Here is a 15861-nt window from a genome sequence, read left to right as displayed (position 1 = left end):
GGGCGTTTGGGGCTTCTAATCACCACCTTGTCCTCCTTCCAACCTTCAAAAACTCTAAATTAACGCTCTGGGATTTATTCCGCTTGAAGACGTTAAAACCTTTCAACTATACCGCAGCTAAAAGCTCAGGTCCTGAGCAAATCTCTCTAGATCCAGAATTTAGTAAGTAAAACAACTTGCTTCCTACTCTATCAGATCTAAGCTCCCCAAAGAAAAAAGAAAATTTCAAGCATTCCAAGCAAAACCCAGATAAAATCTGACAAAACGAAGACCGAGAAGTTGATGAAGAAGAAAAGCAAGAGCAATTGATACCTAGCACTGGGAACTCGACCCGGGATCTCGACCTCGAATTCCACAGGCAGACCCAGAAAGCCATTGAAGCGGTCGAAGGTCACGTGTGTGATGTGCTGGACGTTGGTGGGCCACCCGATTTCCATGTGATGAACGGTGGACATCACATCGTCTCCCCTATCGACCCGGCAAGCCACCATGGATTTCCTCAGCGCCGCGACGAGAACCGCCACCAGCGAGAGCTGGTTTTGCTCTTCCTCCGAGCTCTTCCCTCCCTTCCCCCCCTTCCCACCACACCCACCTCCCTTCGTCACCATCACGAGCCCCGTCATCTCCTCTCTCTCTCTCTCTCTCTGAGAGTGTGTGAGTTTCTTTATCTGCAAGTGTATGTGTTTATTATTCCAAGAGCGAAGGCTTTCAATTCTGAGGCTGTATTTGTTTTGGTTTTAATGGGTTTTGTTGGGTTGCATTCAAGTTGAGTTTTTGAAGTTAACAACAACTTTTGAACCTCTTTCAACTTCAAACGGCCACTCGTTTCAAATTTTTTCTTTGGAGGGGTTTACTTTATCTTAAACCATTGGTCCATTTTGACCTTCGTTTCAGCTCACAATTACGTGTCTGCCACTGGCAGGATTACTGACCTTAATTAACCTACAAGTAAGAAAAAAAAGAAAAAAAAAAAAAAAGTGTTTATTAGAGTCTCCACCTTCTCTTCCCTTTTAAGCCATACAACTAAACCTAATTGATGGACTAAGTATAATTATTTCAAAAACCATTATTTTTGTCTAGAAATTGGTCTCCCTAACCAAAAAACGAATATTAGTAGTTATTATGATTTAAAGTTTATTAATGATGATAATAAAATAAGACTCAGTTATAACAGGAACAGGATTCTCTCGAGTCCATTTTGAACTAGAGAATATTTAGTTCATAAAAAAAATTCTTGAGACACATATCACACTAACCAAAAATAATAATAAAATACTATTTAATATTAAAAAAAAAAAAAAGGGAATGGTCCGGCCACTTCCAATAGGACACTTGTATATTATAATTTGAGCTAATAAATAAAAATCTTGACCAATATATTATAGTTTTTTATTTTTTTTACAGAACCTAAGTCAAATATGATTTTACATATAATTATATTGTCACATTATTTACACCATTAAATACAATAAAACAAAATCTTAAGTCGTTCACAATCTCTCCATTTTCGCTTTAAAATAGAGAGCATCCTAATTACACTTTTTTTTCTTTTTTCTTTCTGTCTTCTTTGTAAAGAAGATGTCAATCAAATCGAAGTTAGTTTGAAGTAATTATAGCATTTGGTAGAAGAGAGATGGGCTTTCGTGAGATGGGCTTGACAGTGTCACTTTCCAAGAAAATCCAGGACATTCTTCTTTGGAAAAAAGATAGATTCGAATTTGTGGATGACCGTTGGGGAGCGATGAGTGTGATTGGTCCAGCCAAATGAGGACAACTTTGATATTTCCAATGATGATGGGTGCTTTTTATGTCACGAGCGTGATTAGGGGTAAATGGGATTATGCTCTTATTTTTTATTTATTTATTTTTTCTAAACCTTAAACCCAATTCCCTACTTCTCTAATTTTTTATTGTTACGGGCATTACAAATTTTAGGGAAATTTTTTACAAAATTTTAGTGAATTTTTAAGCGTTTTGAAAGTATTCTTTTGAAGTTTAAAAACTATGGTATCGAACTTTCTATTTTTTTTTTTTTCAATTATTTTATTCCATTCGAATTTTTCATTAAATCTTGTCAAAATATCTCAAGTGTTTTAATAAAAAAAATTGTAAAGATAGTTTATATATATATATAAAATAAAATAAATGCTTAATATTTACAATTTTATTTAATTTTTTTAATAAAAAGGGGTATTTTGATGGAAAATCCTAATGAAATTGGATAATTGAAAGAAATTAAAAATTCAATACCCTTAATTAAGAGTTTTTAAACTTTGAAGGCAGTATCAAAACGAGTAGAAGTTTAGAAAGATTTTGTAAAATTTCTCCCGAATTTTATTATAAAATTTTGTATAAGTCGATATGATAAAAATTTGACTTAGAATAAAAATGATAATACTCCAAATTAAACATTTTCCTATTTGTCATTATCCGGAACAATGGAGCTAGTTGGTAGTCTTTTCTATAATTCTTTTTTTTTTAATTAATTAATTTATTTATGGTTTAGAACCTAGTTTGGATTTTACTTTTACTTTTTAGAAAAAAAATATACTTATTCCTCGATAACTTATACTTCATTGACACTTAAGATATCAAGCTTTATAAAAAGTGATACTTAACCCCTTGGATGAATTACCATTTGGTTAAAAGCTACACCCTCCACTAGCCTTTAGGATTAAAATGGACGAGAAATGCTATACACCCATGTCAAACTCGTGACTTCTTTTTAACTTGAATTGTTCAAATTACCCGTAAATTTTATTTAAACAAGAAAGAAACAAAAAAAAAAATTATCATCCCTCCTATACTATCAAATAATTACTCAGTATGAGACTCGCATGCATTGAGAACACGTGTTAATTAAAAATCGTATCTAAATAAATTTGGAATTGTTCAACCATCTATTCCTTATATGGGTAGAAAATTCCAATCCTAAAGAATTAAGGTAATTTCTTCACATGTTTCATGTATTCTTTCTGTTTCTACCAAACTTAAAACACTTTTGCCTCATTAATTATGTTCACAGAAAAGAAAAAGGTAAATATGTGACATATGCACTTATAATTAAGGTCCACCACCTCAAAGCTACCCAAATTGTTGGGGGCTTTTTGACAACTTTTAGGAATATTTATGTGGTTGAGGTCAATCAACACAACCAAAGGCCGAGAAGAAACGAGAAATAGTACCAAGAATATTTTCCTATTCAACAAAGGGCGGGCATTTTGGTAATTTCGGTTTTTGGCAAAACTCGAAGCGAGCTAGCTAGACAGCTAATCAGCGGCCACTGCGTAGGAAACCGAGAAGGACCGGAGCGGACCAGATTGAATCTTCGTGGATTCGATTGCCACTTAGATTGGTCTCGGAAAGCAATGGAATGGAATATATAATATATATTATTCTACGTATCTCTCCCTCCGAAACCTCCTTTCTATTCAAATTTCAAAATCTGATACTTGCCGGCCTCTGGCTTTTTGTGTCTTTTCCTATTCTTTTGTACTTCCTCTTTCACAGCTTCACTAGTCGTTGCAGATACTTTCGTTTACGCTCGGTCCTTTCTCAAAAGTTTATAGACGTTGCTCTACAAATTAAATAATACAAAAATAAATAAATCAACGTAACAATAGGTTGGACCGTTGGAGTATCAAATCTCAGCCTGGAGCACCATTTTTATTAGTCTACCTCTGACAATCTTAGACTTGAAACGTTAAAATATAATTATACATATATTGGTGATTTTAGCATAATTCATACATAATTCATAAATGACTAATGGTTGATGGACTCCTTTCAACATAGAACCTTCGGCTGCTTATTGTTAGAGTATTCATTTTATTTTTTATATATAAATAATAATAATAAAGAAAAAAAAGGCCAAGTGGTTTATATTTCGCCCATATAGTCCATATTTTGGCCATTTGTTTGCTCAATCATTTGATCTTTGTTGGTCTTATTTGATGGCCCAAGTCTATTTAAGGGCCATAGTTGATCACATTTTCGACCCAAGTTTGCCTTAATATTTGGCATATAGCTTGCGGCCTATTGTTGTTAAGGTGTATCTTCACCCACTGCTATCGACAATTACAATCTCTAGTCACCATTGCTGACTACCATCATCTTTGGCAATTTTCTAACCACCATATCAGGCCGCCGCCCATGACCGCCACCACCCTAGACCATTTTCCTACCACCGTCGCCAAACCAAAAAAATATCCATCTTTGGCAAGGCGGCCTGACCGCCACCACCCTAGACCATTTTCCTACCACCGTCGCCAAACCAAAAAAATATCCATCATCTTTGGCAATTTTCTAGCCACCATATCAGGCCCCCGCCCATGACCGCCACCACCCTAGACCATTTTCCTACCACCATCGCCAAACCTAAAAAATATCAATTAATAACAATAACTCCTATCAAAAATCCTAGAAGTCGTCTCTCAGCCCTTCTCCTTAGAAAACAATTTTGAGAGGAGGAAGGAGCATATCTGCTCCCTCCTCTTCTCTCGTTCCCCTTCTACTCCCGGCTCCTACCCTCCCCCTCCCTTCTTCTTTTTCTTTCTTTTATTTTTTATTTATTTATTTATTTATTTATTATTATTATTATTATTATTATTATTATTATTATTATGTTTGTAGGTATTCTCCAATCAAATCAACAACTTTGGCCTTTCTACTATGCGTCCGTTCACCTTTCACCGTGTTGTGCCGTTCATCTCCTCCCTGACCACTGTTGCTGCTTACTGGTTATTTGTTTGTTTTGAATAAGATGTTTCTTCTCTTTAGATCTGCCCTCATGAGTGATGATGAATAATTAGGTGTGAGAAATTATTTCTCACAGCCTGGATAATTAGGTGTGAGGAGTTATCTCTCATGACCGATTTAAATAAATTTTGTTAGGAAATTTGGTTACCCATGTCTTAAATCTAGTCTACTCGGAGCAGATCTGCTTTTTAACTATATTTGTACATGGGTTAACAGAAGATTGAAATAATAGATAATACCTGATTATAAGAATTTTTGTTTGTATTTATGACTTTTACCTCATAGTATGTGACTATGATTTTTGCAGAACTTTATGTTTTGTGCTGTAAAAGCTTTTTGCTCTGATATGTAAGAGATTTATGCTCGTAATCTTTAATCAATGAAATTCTTAGATTTCCGTTAAAAAAAAAAAATCAATTATTTCTTTTTTCAAACTCAAGGTTTTACAAATTGCCAACTTGAGTTTGAAGCAGGGACGGAGCCAGGAAATTTTATGGGAGGGGGCCAGCCAAAATTTTTTTTTTTTTTCGGTTATTTAGAACTTTTTTATTAAAAAAAATTATTTTGGTTGTTTTTTATGAACTAAAGACTACTGTAAGGGCAAAAAAAAAGTGGACATTTGAAAGTAAGGGCCAAAAATTAAAAAAAAAAAAACTTAGTGGGTATGGGCAACAAAATTAAAAATAGGGCCAATTTTTTATTTATTTATTTTTTTTTGGAGGGGCCAAATGACTAAAATTAAAACTTTAACTTTACTTTTCTTTTCTTTTTTAATTATTTTTTTTACTTATAATTATTATTTTTTCCTTATTTTGCGGGGGCCATGACCCACCCCGGTCCCCCCCTCCCTCCGTCTCTGGTTTGAAGGGATGTTAAAGTATATGATAATGATAAAAATCATTATTAATGAGGATTGAATGATCCTAAATGAATGAATTTGATTAGGATTATATTAAACTTGAATAAATTCAAATCATTTGTAAGTTCTATATATAGAGCCTCTTGTACACAATCATATTAAGCAATAAGAACACAATATTGTAGCTCTATAATCCTTTAATATTGTAGCCCTATAGGTTTGTGTCCCGGTGAAAATAGATGTCTAACACCGAATCACTTGTAAAATATTATCATTATTATTTTTTTATTATGCTATTCTCTACTGTCTTTTGAATTTCTTCTCTTACAATCATTTGTACTTGCCCCGAATTTTTTTTTTTTTATATGTGAATTGGCTGAAGTTAATTTGTTGGAAAAAAAAAGTTGGGTGAAGTCTGTGGAGGCTACACATATAGTGCCGTTGAATATGATAAATCTTTTAATGTTCGAACGGTAGAAAGTCTCATTCCAAAGCCAATAACAGACCAAGTCTCCTAACCCAATAAACCCTAATCCACTACTCCAACCCAAAACCACTCTCCACCAACCAAAAACCTTTTCATTAAGATGTTTTGTCACAAATTATCTCAAAAGTTGAAGTTAATAAAAAATAATAAAACTAATCATTTAACTAATAATTTATAACATTCCTCATCACGTTTAATTTGGCCTGTCCAAACTCTCTCTTAATCTTAAATTAAGATGCTCTTACATGATACAACACATATTTTGATGCTCCTGTTGGTCCTCATTTGATCTCCATACTTTCTCATTTTGGAAATCATTCAAACCAATCATTAACAAGAAACTTGAGTTGGGGTTGACCTTGGGCTTGTGTATGGAGTAACCCTATACGTCGCCCCATCATTCTCTATTTTCTCAACGTCGTGATGTGGTTCTCTATAACATTTGGTGCTTGAAAATTATTATTTTTTGTTAAAAAAGAAAAAAAAAATCACATTACATAAACTTTAATAAATGAGAGTGATAAATAGAATTACTCAAACGTAAGGCGTAGGGTTGATTCGTAGTTCAACGTACTATATAGTATATATAGGCCGGCTCAAGTTGCTGGCTTATGCAAAGACAGGGTGGCATTAGGCATATATATATAACTTAATTAAACTTATAAGCTCAAGTTGCAGTATATATAAGCTAATTTAGTCAAACTGAACACAATTTGATTAACCATTAATTTAGTCAAATAGAGTAAGTTTTCCCATCACTAGTTGGGACCAAGCTTTCTTATAATTCTAGCCTTAACGGCTACATGCTTCCCACTATTAATGTTTTTTTTTTTTTTTTTAATAATGCTAGATACTATTATTTTATCCTTTTTTTTTATTTATAAAGTTAATATAACTTTTAAAATTACTATTAAATTTGAGATAAATTACTATTGAATTTTTGATCAAGTGTTGATCTTAATAGCTATATCAACTTTGGAAGAATTTAAAAAGAATAAAACAATAGTACGTAGTATTACTTTTTTTTTTTTTTTTACATAGCGTGTCACACACAAATGAGTAATGCTAGAAGAAGTCTTACCAAATATGATATGACTTTTAAAAACACCATTAAATATAAGATGATCATTAATTATTGAATTTTTTTAAAAAAAAAACACATCACATTTGTGAGAACTCAAGAAAAACTCTCCTTCTAGCATTACTCCATAGAAATAATTTCATGCAATATCATTGCTTGTAAAAGAAAAAAGAAAAAAAAAAATCGTAAAAAGAGAAGCTATATACGGACTATTGCTACTACGTACAACTAGATTTAGAAAAACACCATATTATAGTTGCCTTTACGTGCTAGCTAAGTATGACCCTTAGAATATTGTTAAGAGGTCTTTAAGAGGTAGCTAGCTCAATCGGCTGAGAATTACAGTCTTATCAAATAGATGTCACTAGTTCGAATCCCTCCCTCTTTTGTGGACATGTAAAAAAAAAAAAGAATGTTGTTAATCGTTTAAATATTACTAATTAACCTAATAGTAATTGTTCATTAATTTGATACTTATCACATTAGTCGATCACTAGATAATTTATTTTTTTAGTCAAATTTCGTTACTTAATTTTTTTTACCTAGCTAGTTTATGCTAAGTGACAGTACTCATATAAACTACCAAATAAATTTGTAAAAAATTATAATAAAAATTGTAATATTTTCAAACATTCTCTTTCACCCTTATAGGACCGCCCGTACTAATGAGTTTCATTTTGTCTAGCTCCGTGACTCTTCACGGCATCCAAGGTTGTTGGCCGGACTGAATTAGTATAATTTGCAAATGACTATATATATATATATATATATATATATAAGCAGACGGTATTTAAATTTTAAAATAATAGCTAGCTTATGAAAATTAAGTATATATTATATATGGAGCGACCAATACGCGTATTGACTATTGAGGTTTAAGTCATATGCCTCATTGGAGCTGTCCTGCTTTAGTTTTTTTTTTTTTTTTTTTTGAATAATGATTATATATAAAAAGCAGACAGCAACCGTATGCGGCGGAAATACTAGTTAATAGAAAGCCTTCTTGGCTCTTGCTGTACAAAACCGTTGACTTGGGGATCGTGGTTTTGTTTGACTTTTAGGACAAAATGCTATAATGAGAATAATTATGAGATAATAGTTTGTTGGAACTTTTTGTTTCAGATGTTGGGAAGCAATATTGTCCCAATATAATCATAAGAATAAAAGTAATAATGTTAATTAGGAAAGTCAACCATAATTCAATAAATAATAATAATAATAATAATAATAATAATATTCATGTTACAAACAATTTTTTTTTTTTTCTCAATTGGTATTAGCTCCTAGCTATTTTCTACCCCAGGCTATCCTTTCGTTCACATTATTTAAATTTGAACTCAGAACATTTACTTTCTATTATTGTTTTTTGGACAGTTAGTGATTTAACAATTCTGATTGAACCCTAGTTGACAAAAAAAAAATTATTAGGGTTGTCATAAGAATGGCAATAATGTTTGTTGCTTAATTATTCTTAAATTAATCAGAAGTCTTCCCCTTCCCCCCTCTCTCTCTCTCTCTCTCACTCACAGCACATAATTAGAATATAATTTGCTTAACTGGCTCTTACTGTTTAGATTCCCTTACATGTGTATATATATATATATAAGGACTTTGTGATGATGGCAATACAAATTGTAGAGAGGATTCTGAAATGAAGATCCAGACAAACATCCTCCTCCTGTTGGTGTGCATATTGGGCATTCTTGGTGTCTGTCGAGGAGGCAGCCTGAGGAAGAATTTCTATAAGAAAACATGTCCACGCGCAGAGATTATTGTCAAGAATGTCACTTGGGCACATGTCTCCACCAATCCCAACTTGCCGGCAAGGCTGCTCAGATTGCATTTCCACGACTGTTTTGTTATGGTAAGCCACTAAACATTCCACTACTGCATGGCTTAGGGTTACTGCATGCCAAGGTTTAAACTAATTTATTTCGTAAATTTTTGTAGAACTGTTAGATAACGTGAGTCTACTAAATAGAATTACTATATATATACATGCGCGCATAACTTTTATATATATATATATATATATATATATATATATATATATTCAAAGCTGGAGAGAGTTAAAAGTAAAATAAACTACTATATAAATCACTATACATAATATGTGAGAGGAAGTGTGAGCTACACTTTTAAAAATTACATTGATTGTTGATATTTTTCAGACATTACAAATCAAGAAGGTTTTTTTTTTTTTTTTTTTGTCAAATAAATTAGAAATTTCACAATTAATTAAAGTATAGTAATATTTTTAGAAATTATGAAATAGACCAAAATTCAATTAATTTTAGGTAATCTAAATCATAAACATCACTTTCACATTCCTAAAAATAAAAGAAAATAAGAGAAATAAAAAAAAAAAAAAAAATATATATATATATATATATATATATATAAAGTAAACTAAAAAACAATAAACTTTGAGTCACTACGACTCGTTCTCTCAGGCCATCAGTTTGTTTCGAGTAGCACTCTACGTTGAATTTGGCCGCTGGTTTGACGGAAACCAGCACATGTGAGTTGCACATGACATAATCATTTTTTCGTGACATTTACGATTTTATCCTAGACTAACACACAGTTCACTTGCATCTACACTCATGGGCATGGCTGTAATAATTTCATTTAAGCTTATATAATTTAATGAAAATTTGCAGGGTTGCGATGCATCGGTTTTATTGAATTCAACAGCAAATAACGTCGCAGAGAAGGACGCAATACCAAACTTTTCTTTGTTAGGTTACGATGTTATTGACGACATTAAAGCCAAAGTTGAGAAGGAATGTCAAGGAGTTGTATCTTGTGCTGATATCGTGGCTTTGGCTGCTAGAGACTCTGTTTCCTTCCAGGTAATTAAGTGTCGAGGGGGCTTAAAAGTGCGTTTACTACTCAGAAAGTCTGTTTTGGTAAAAAAAAATTGAAAATGCTTTTAATGGTTCAAAAAACTTAAAAATGGCTAAAACGCACTTTTGGCAAAAGTTTAAAAATGAAGCTTTTACCAAAAAACGTTTTTTTTTACTTAAAAGCTCTATTAGTACTCAAACGCAATCCTAAACAGGTTTTAAGTACTGCATGTTTGGGTGTGTGCTTGATGGGCCTAAAAGTGCATTTAACACTCAAAAAATTCGTTTGAAAAAAAAATACCCGTCTGGTAAAAAAAAAATTGAAAGCCCTTTTAATGGTACAAAAAACTTTAAAATAGCCAAAACGCATTTAGCAAAAGCTTAAAAATGAAGATTTTGCCAAAAAAATGTTTTTTTGATTTAAAAACTCTATTTCTCAAACGCAATTCCAAACAGGTTCTAAGTGCCTGTTTAGGTATGCGTTTGAAGGACCTAAAAGTGTGTTTAACACTCAAAAAGTTCGTTTGGTAAAAACAATTGAAAGGGCATTTAATGTTTCAAAAAGCCTAAAAAATAGCTAAAACGCACTTTTGGTAAAAGCTTAAAAATGAAGCTTTTGCAAAAAAATGTTTTATAACTTAAAAGTTCTATTTTTCAAACGCAATTCCAATCATGATCTAAAGTCAAGTAAAATATTTTTATTTTTTATTTTTTATTTTTCTAAACGTACAAGTAAAATAATTCTTGATAATATGGTAATAGTGTTAACTTCTTGACTCATATATAATAATATTTGCAGTTCCAAAAACCAATGTGGGAAGTGCTTACAGGAAGAAGAGATGGCAATGTTTCACAAAACGCATCAGCCTTAGCAAACCTTCCACCACCTTTCTTTAACGTCACCCAGCTCATGCAAAACTTTGCCAGCAAAAATCTTAACTTGCATGACCTCGTCGTATTATCAGGTAGATTCAAAGAAATATATCACAAAAGAGTGAAATTTAATTTCTTATGAAAGTAAAAAAAAAAAAAAGAAGTAATTTCTCTCATGGCTTATATATATATATATATATATGTAGGTGCGCACACTATTGGAATAGGTCATTGCATAGCGCTCACCAACAGGCTCTACAATTTCACTGGGAAAGGTGACCAAGACCCTTCTCTGGACTCCACCTATGCCGAAATATTGAAGAAAAAATGCCCCAACCCCAATGACATAACAACAACAGTAGAAATGGACCCCGGAAGCTTTCAAAACTTTGACAGCAACTACTACAATATCCTTCTGCAGAATAAGGGTCTCTTCCAATCCGACGCGGCTCTTTTGAAAAACAAGCAGGCCAAAAAAATTGTCCAAGAACTGGTTAGCCAAACCAAGTTCTTCACAGAATTTGCACAGTCAATGAAGCGAATGGGAGCCATTGAGGTCCTTACTGGAACTGCTGGGGAGATTAGGAAGCAATGTTGGAAGGTCAATTCTTAAGGTGCTTTAAGTTTTGGGATTGTTTTAATAACTATTCATTTGTATGTGAATTTACTTTGTTTTACTGCAAACTTAAATAAGTTGTGGTATTGGGGTTTACATGTCAACGATTTTGTAAGCTCTGGTTCTTTATATGAACCTGATATGTTTCTTAATTTATAATGCTTTTGTAAGCTCAAATTCTTTATATGAACATGTTATGTTTCTTTTTAATGCTTTTGTAAGCTTGTTGTTATCGTGCATAACAATTATAAATAATATAGAATCGAAAAAAGAGAGTCGAGATACATATTTAACGCAGAGGACAAGGACACTTTTAAAGGGAAAGGAATGTTACAGCCCTTATTTTGTGACTTGGTATGAAAGGAAGGCTGGTTACGAGAGATAGATTGTTGACCTGGGGTTATAATGGAGATGTCAATTGTGTTTTCTGCAGGAACCAGTTAAAAAGCCGTGATCATCTTTTTTTTTTTTTTAATGCAATTTCTGCTATAGACTTTGGAAGTATGGATAATGTTCCTATAGTATGGGAGGATATCTTGCAATTGGGATTGAATGATTGGTGCTGCAAGTCTCTCAAAGCTATGCTCTGCATATTAGTTTTGGGATCTGTAGTTTATAATATCTGGTGCACTTGAAATGAGATCAAACATGCAGGTCATCCAAAAATAGAGGAGCAATTCTTGAAGAAAATTTTGTGGGAAATCCGAACCAGAGTAGTTGGGAAAGAAGGGTTTCCAAAAAATAAGGAGAACCTTGTGTTTTGCTCTTTGTGCAATCTTTCTGCTTAAGTGCTTTGCTGATCAAGCTGTGGTTGTGGCCCGTTGGTTTTGTTTTGTTTTTTGTTTCCTGATAGTCTTATGGGATATAGCCTATGTGAGGTTTTGCTTTTAGGCCTTCTGTAGGGTCTGTTTTTGGTGATTCTTTGGGTTTGGGGATTTGTTTTGGTGGTTTCTTTTTCTGCAGTTTGTTGTTCTGCAGTTTGTTTCTGGTTTAGTTTGGTTTGTTAGCCTTTGTGAGGTTGTGCTAGCTGGTGGCTTGTAATTGGTGCTTTGGTGTTTTTGGTTTTGAGCTTTTAATGAAGTTGCTTATTCATAAATAAATAATAAATGTTACAGCCCTTGTCAAATTAGGACTCTTAGTCGTCTCTGCCTACATCTCTCAGTCAATGGAAGCAGTAATTAGTCTTTATTTACATTTCATTATTTACTTGAGAACATTGTCTCTTTCTACAAGAAATCTGAAATTCACATTCCGGATTTGAGTGCTCGTTATATTGAAGGTCAATGTCGTAATCAAAAGAATCACATTACAATGGAGCATCATTATCATTTTGACATATTCAATACTTCTATAGACTTTCAATTGCAAGAGCTCGATAGTAGGTTTGGTGAAAAGACAATGAAACTTTTGACAATTAGCTCAGCTATTGATCCAAAAGGTGCTTATAAATCCTTTAAAATTGACGATATATGTATCATTGCGGAGAAGTATTATCCTCTTGATTTTTCTAAGCAAGAGAAAATTAATTTGAGATATCAGTTGAGGTATTTTGAATTTGATGTGCTTACTGATCCGACATTACAAAATTTGTCTTCCATTGCAAAATTATGCTAACTGCCAAGGATTGGCAAAGACAGAAAAATCGAAGACATACTATCTTATAGATAAATTGATTCGTCTTGTTTTGACTCTTCCACTTCCAGTGTCTACAGCAACTACCGAACGGACATTTTCAGCAACGAAAATTATTAAAGCATGACTTCGCAACAAAATTGAGAATGATTTCATTGCAAATAGATTAGTTCTCTATATTGAAAAGGAAATTGTTGAGAGCATCGATTTAGATTCGATACTTGATGATTTTGTACTTCTAAGAGACCGTAAAGTGCAGTTTTAGACACTTTGTTTGTATTTCTGTCTTTTTTGTTGTAGTGCCGACATGTTACATTTCTAATATATCAATTTGAGCACATATTTATGAAATTTTATAAATATCTTTTTTGTGATGCATATATTGTGTGAATTACTCAATTTTTATTTAAAATTATATTTATCATATTTTTAGTTCAGTGGCCCCTACAATATGAATTGTCTGGCCCCGCCACTGAAGGACCCGTGGCCACAAGGCATCCATTGATACACTCTACCCAAGAGAGGTGAACATGTTAGTATGCCAAATCTAGATTTGATGTATTATAGGGCATGTCTAAATAATTATATATACTAGCTTAGAGCCCGCACTACGCGCCGGTTTTTATTTTTTATTTTTTTAGGAAATTATATATAAACTCCTTAGGTCAGCGCGCTTTTTTTAAAAGCTCCCTGGGTATTTTTTTTTAGATATTTAGTCCTTGGGTCACTCAAAACTACTAGAAAACTCAATACCGTCAGTTTTTGTTAATTGCCGTTAGTCCACTCAAAACTCTCCGTTTTATCTGATTAAAATATTCATTTTTATTAATTTAATTTAAAAAATTAAATCTTAAAAAAAAAAAAAAAATTAGGTGCCACCCCCTTGTCACCCCCCCAACCCCTATGGGGTGGCCGTAAACCACCCATGGGGTGGCTCCCGAGCCACTTGGGTGGCTGGGGTAACAAAACCCCTTTCCACCCATGGGGTGGCTTGAACCACCCCATGGGTGGGCAGTCACCCAAACCAAGGGGGGTGGCCACAGTTTCCCGTGGTGAGGAGAACCCGTGGGGGGGTGGCCCGGCCACCAACTTCACAAGGGGTGGCTGACCTGGGGGTTTGGGGTGGCTTGGGTTTGGGGTGGCCTTCCACCCATGGGTGTTGAAAGGGTGGCGCGACCACTTGCAGGGTAATTTAAGGTGGCCCTACAGGGCCACCCCGAGCTCACTAGCGACACCCTTCAATTTTTTTTTTTTTTTTTTTTTTAAGATTTAATTTTTTAAATTAAATTAATAAAAATAAATATTTTTATTAGATAAAACGTGGAGTTTTGAGTGGACTAATGGCAGTTAATAAAAATTGACCGTAGGAAGTTTCGAGTTACCTAGGGACTAAATTTCTGGAGAAAAAAAAAAAACTCATAGAGTTTTTTAAAAAAACGCGTTGACCTAAGGAGTTTATATATAATTTCCCTAATTTTTTTAATTTTTTATATATATAATTAAGTCAAAAAGTCTTTAAAATATTATTAACAACAAATTTTATTTTCTTCTTTTAATTAACAAATTAGCTACCAAAAATGACAAATGTTCATAAGATCATTTTAAAACCATAGTTTTACTTAATAGCATAAACCCACATATCCAATAAATTTAAAAATTCATAAATTTTAGTTCTTATAAATTGAAACGTGTTAAATATTTGTTCTCATACGTGTAGTTTAAAATGAAATATAAAGGAAAAGAAAATTCAAAATAAAAATCTAGATTAATTAATTATAGAAAATGATTGATTAATCATTATATTCCAACAATAATACCACTTCTCAAAAAAATTGTTTGTGAGGAGAAAGTTCACTCCTGAAAGTTCATTATATTCCAACAATGATACTACTGACAAAAATAAAGAAGTGTTCTAAAATAAATGAGCATGTTGATATATGATTACAATTATATTTACTAATTTTGTAAACAAATGAATGTTGATAGTTTAATTTTTCTTTTAAAAAAGAAAGAGATAAAAAACAGTGGTAAGAATATTGGAACACCCAAAAACAAAAATGAACAACAAAAGTCAATTAAATTTACAAAAGAAAATTTGTAACTTGTATTAAATAAAATTAATAGAATTTGAATGAAAAATAATAAATAAATTATAATAGAAATTAAGGACAAAAAAAAAATGTAAACAAATGAAAAATACTAATATAATAAAAAAGAACTATTTTTTCTATATTTTTCTCAGTTCCAATGAAATTCACAAATATTTGAAAATGTCTTGTCAAATAGATTTTTTTTATTCTTTTTTTTCAACCATCCTTCACTTATATAAAAGTATTGAGATATGATACAGTCACAACTCAAACCCAACTTTGGTCCAACTTTTAGACAAAATTTCTCTTTCTCTCTCTAGTTTAAGGCTTTCTCTCTCCTCTACAAACAGTTTTTTGTTTAAACTTAAGAGAAAAGTTGGGTCAAAGTTGGGTTTAAGTTGTGCCTTTATCATTTTCCCTATTAAATGAAACTAATTTTAAGACATAGGAAAACAAAGACAAAAAAAATCTACGATTGGAAAATTGAGTATGAAATATATTTTAAAAATTGAGTTTTTACGAAAAGAAATTCTCCCACTATTATTTCATGAATTCAATGTAAAATTTACAAAAGAAACATAATCATTTGAATAAAAACTAATATATAAATTAGAAA

The 15861-nt window shown here is 32.4% G+C and overlaps 1 protein-coding gene across 1 annotated transcript in view; it reads left to right on the top strand.

Moving 5' to 3' along the window:
* LOC132169086 (peroxidase 3-like) overlaps positions 1–11520 on the top strand; it is a 13777-nt gene extending 2257 nt beyond the window's left edge. Inside the window, exons 3-9 of the mRNA XM_059580173.1 lie at positions 90–162; positions 271–536; positions 5066–5106; positions 8824–9049; positions 9849–10040; positions 10834–10999; positions 11114–11520. Coding sequence (XP_059436156.1) covers positions 90–162; positions 271–536; positions 5066–5106; positions 8824–9049; positions 9849–10040; positions 10834–10999; positions 11114–11520 — 1371 coding nt within the window. The remainder of the gene's footprint in view (positions 1–89; positions 163–270; positions 537–5065; positions 5107–8823; positions 9050–9848; positions 10041–10833; positions 11000–11113) is intronic.
* Positions 11521–15861: the final 4341 nt, after the last annotated feature.

The sequence above is a fragment of the Corylus avellana genome, chromosome ca2 (assembly GCF_901000735.1).
Source record: "Corylus avellana chromosome ca2, CavTom2PMs-1.0".
In the NCBI taxonomy this organism is placed as follows: Eukaryota; Viridiplantae; Streptophyta; class Magnoliopsida; order Fagales; family Betulaceae; genus Corylus; species Corylus avellana.
The sequence above is the reverse complement of the archived record's forward strand: the minus strand, read 5'-3'. Positions and strand labels throughout refer to the sequence as shown.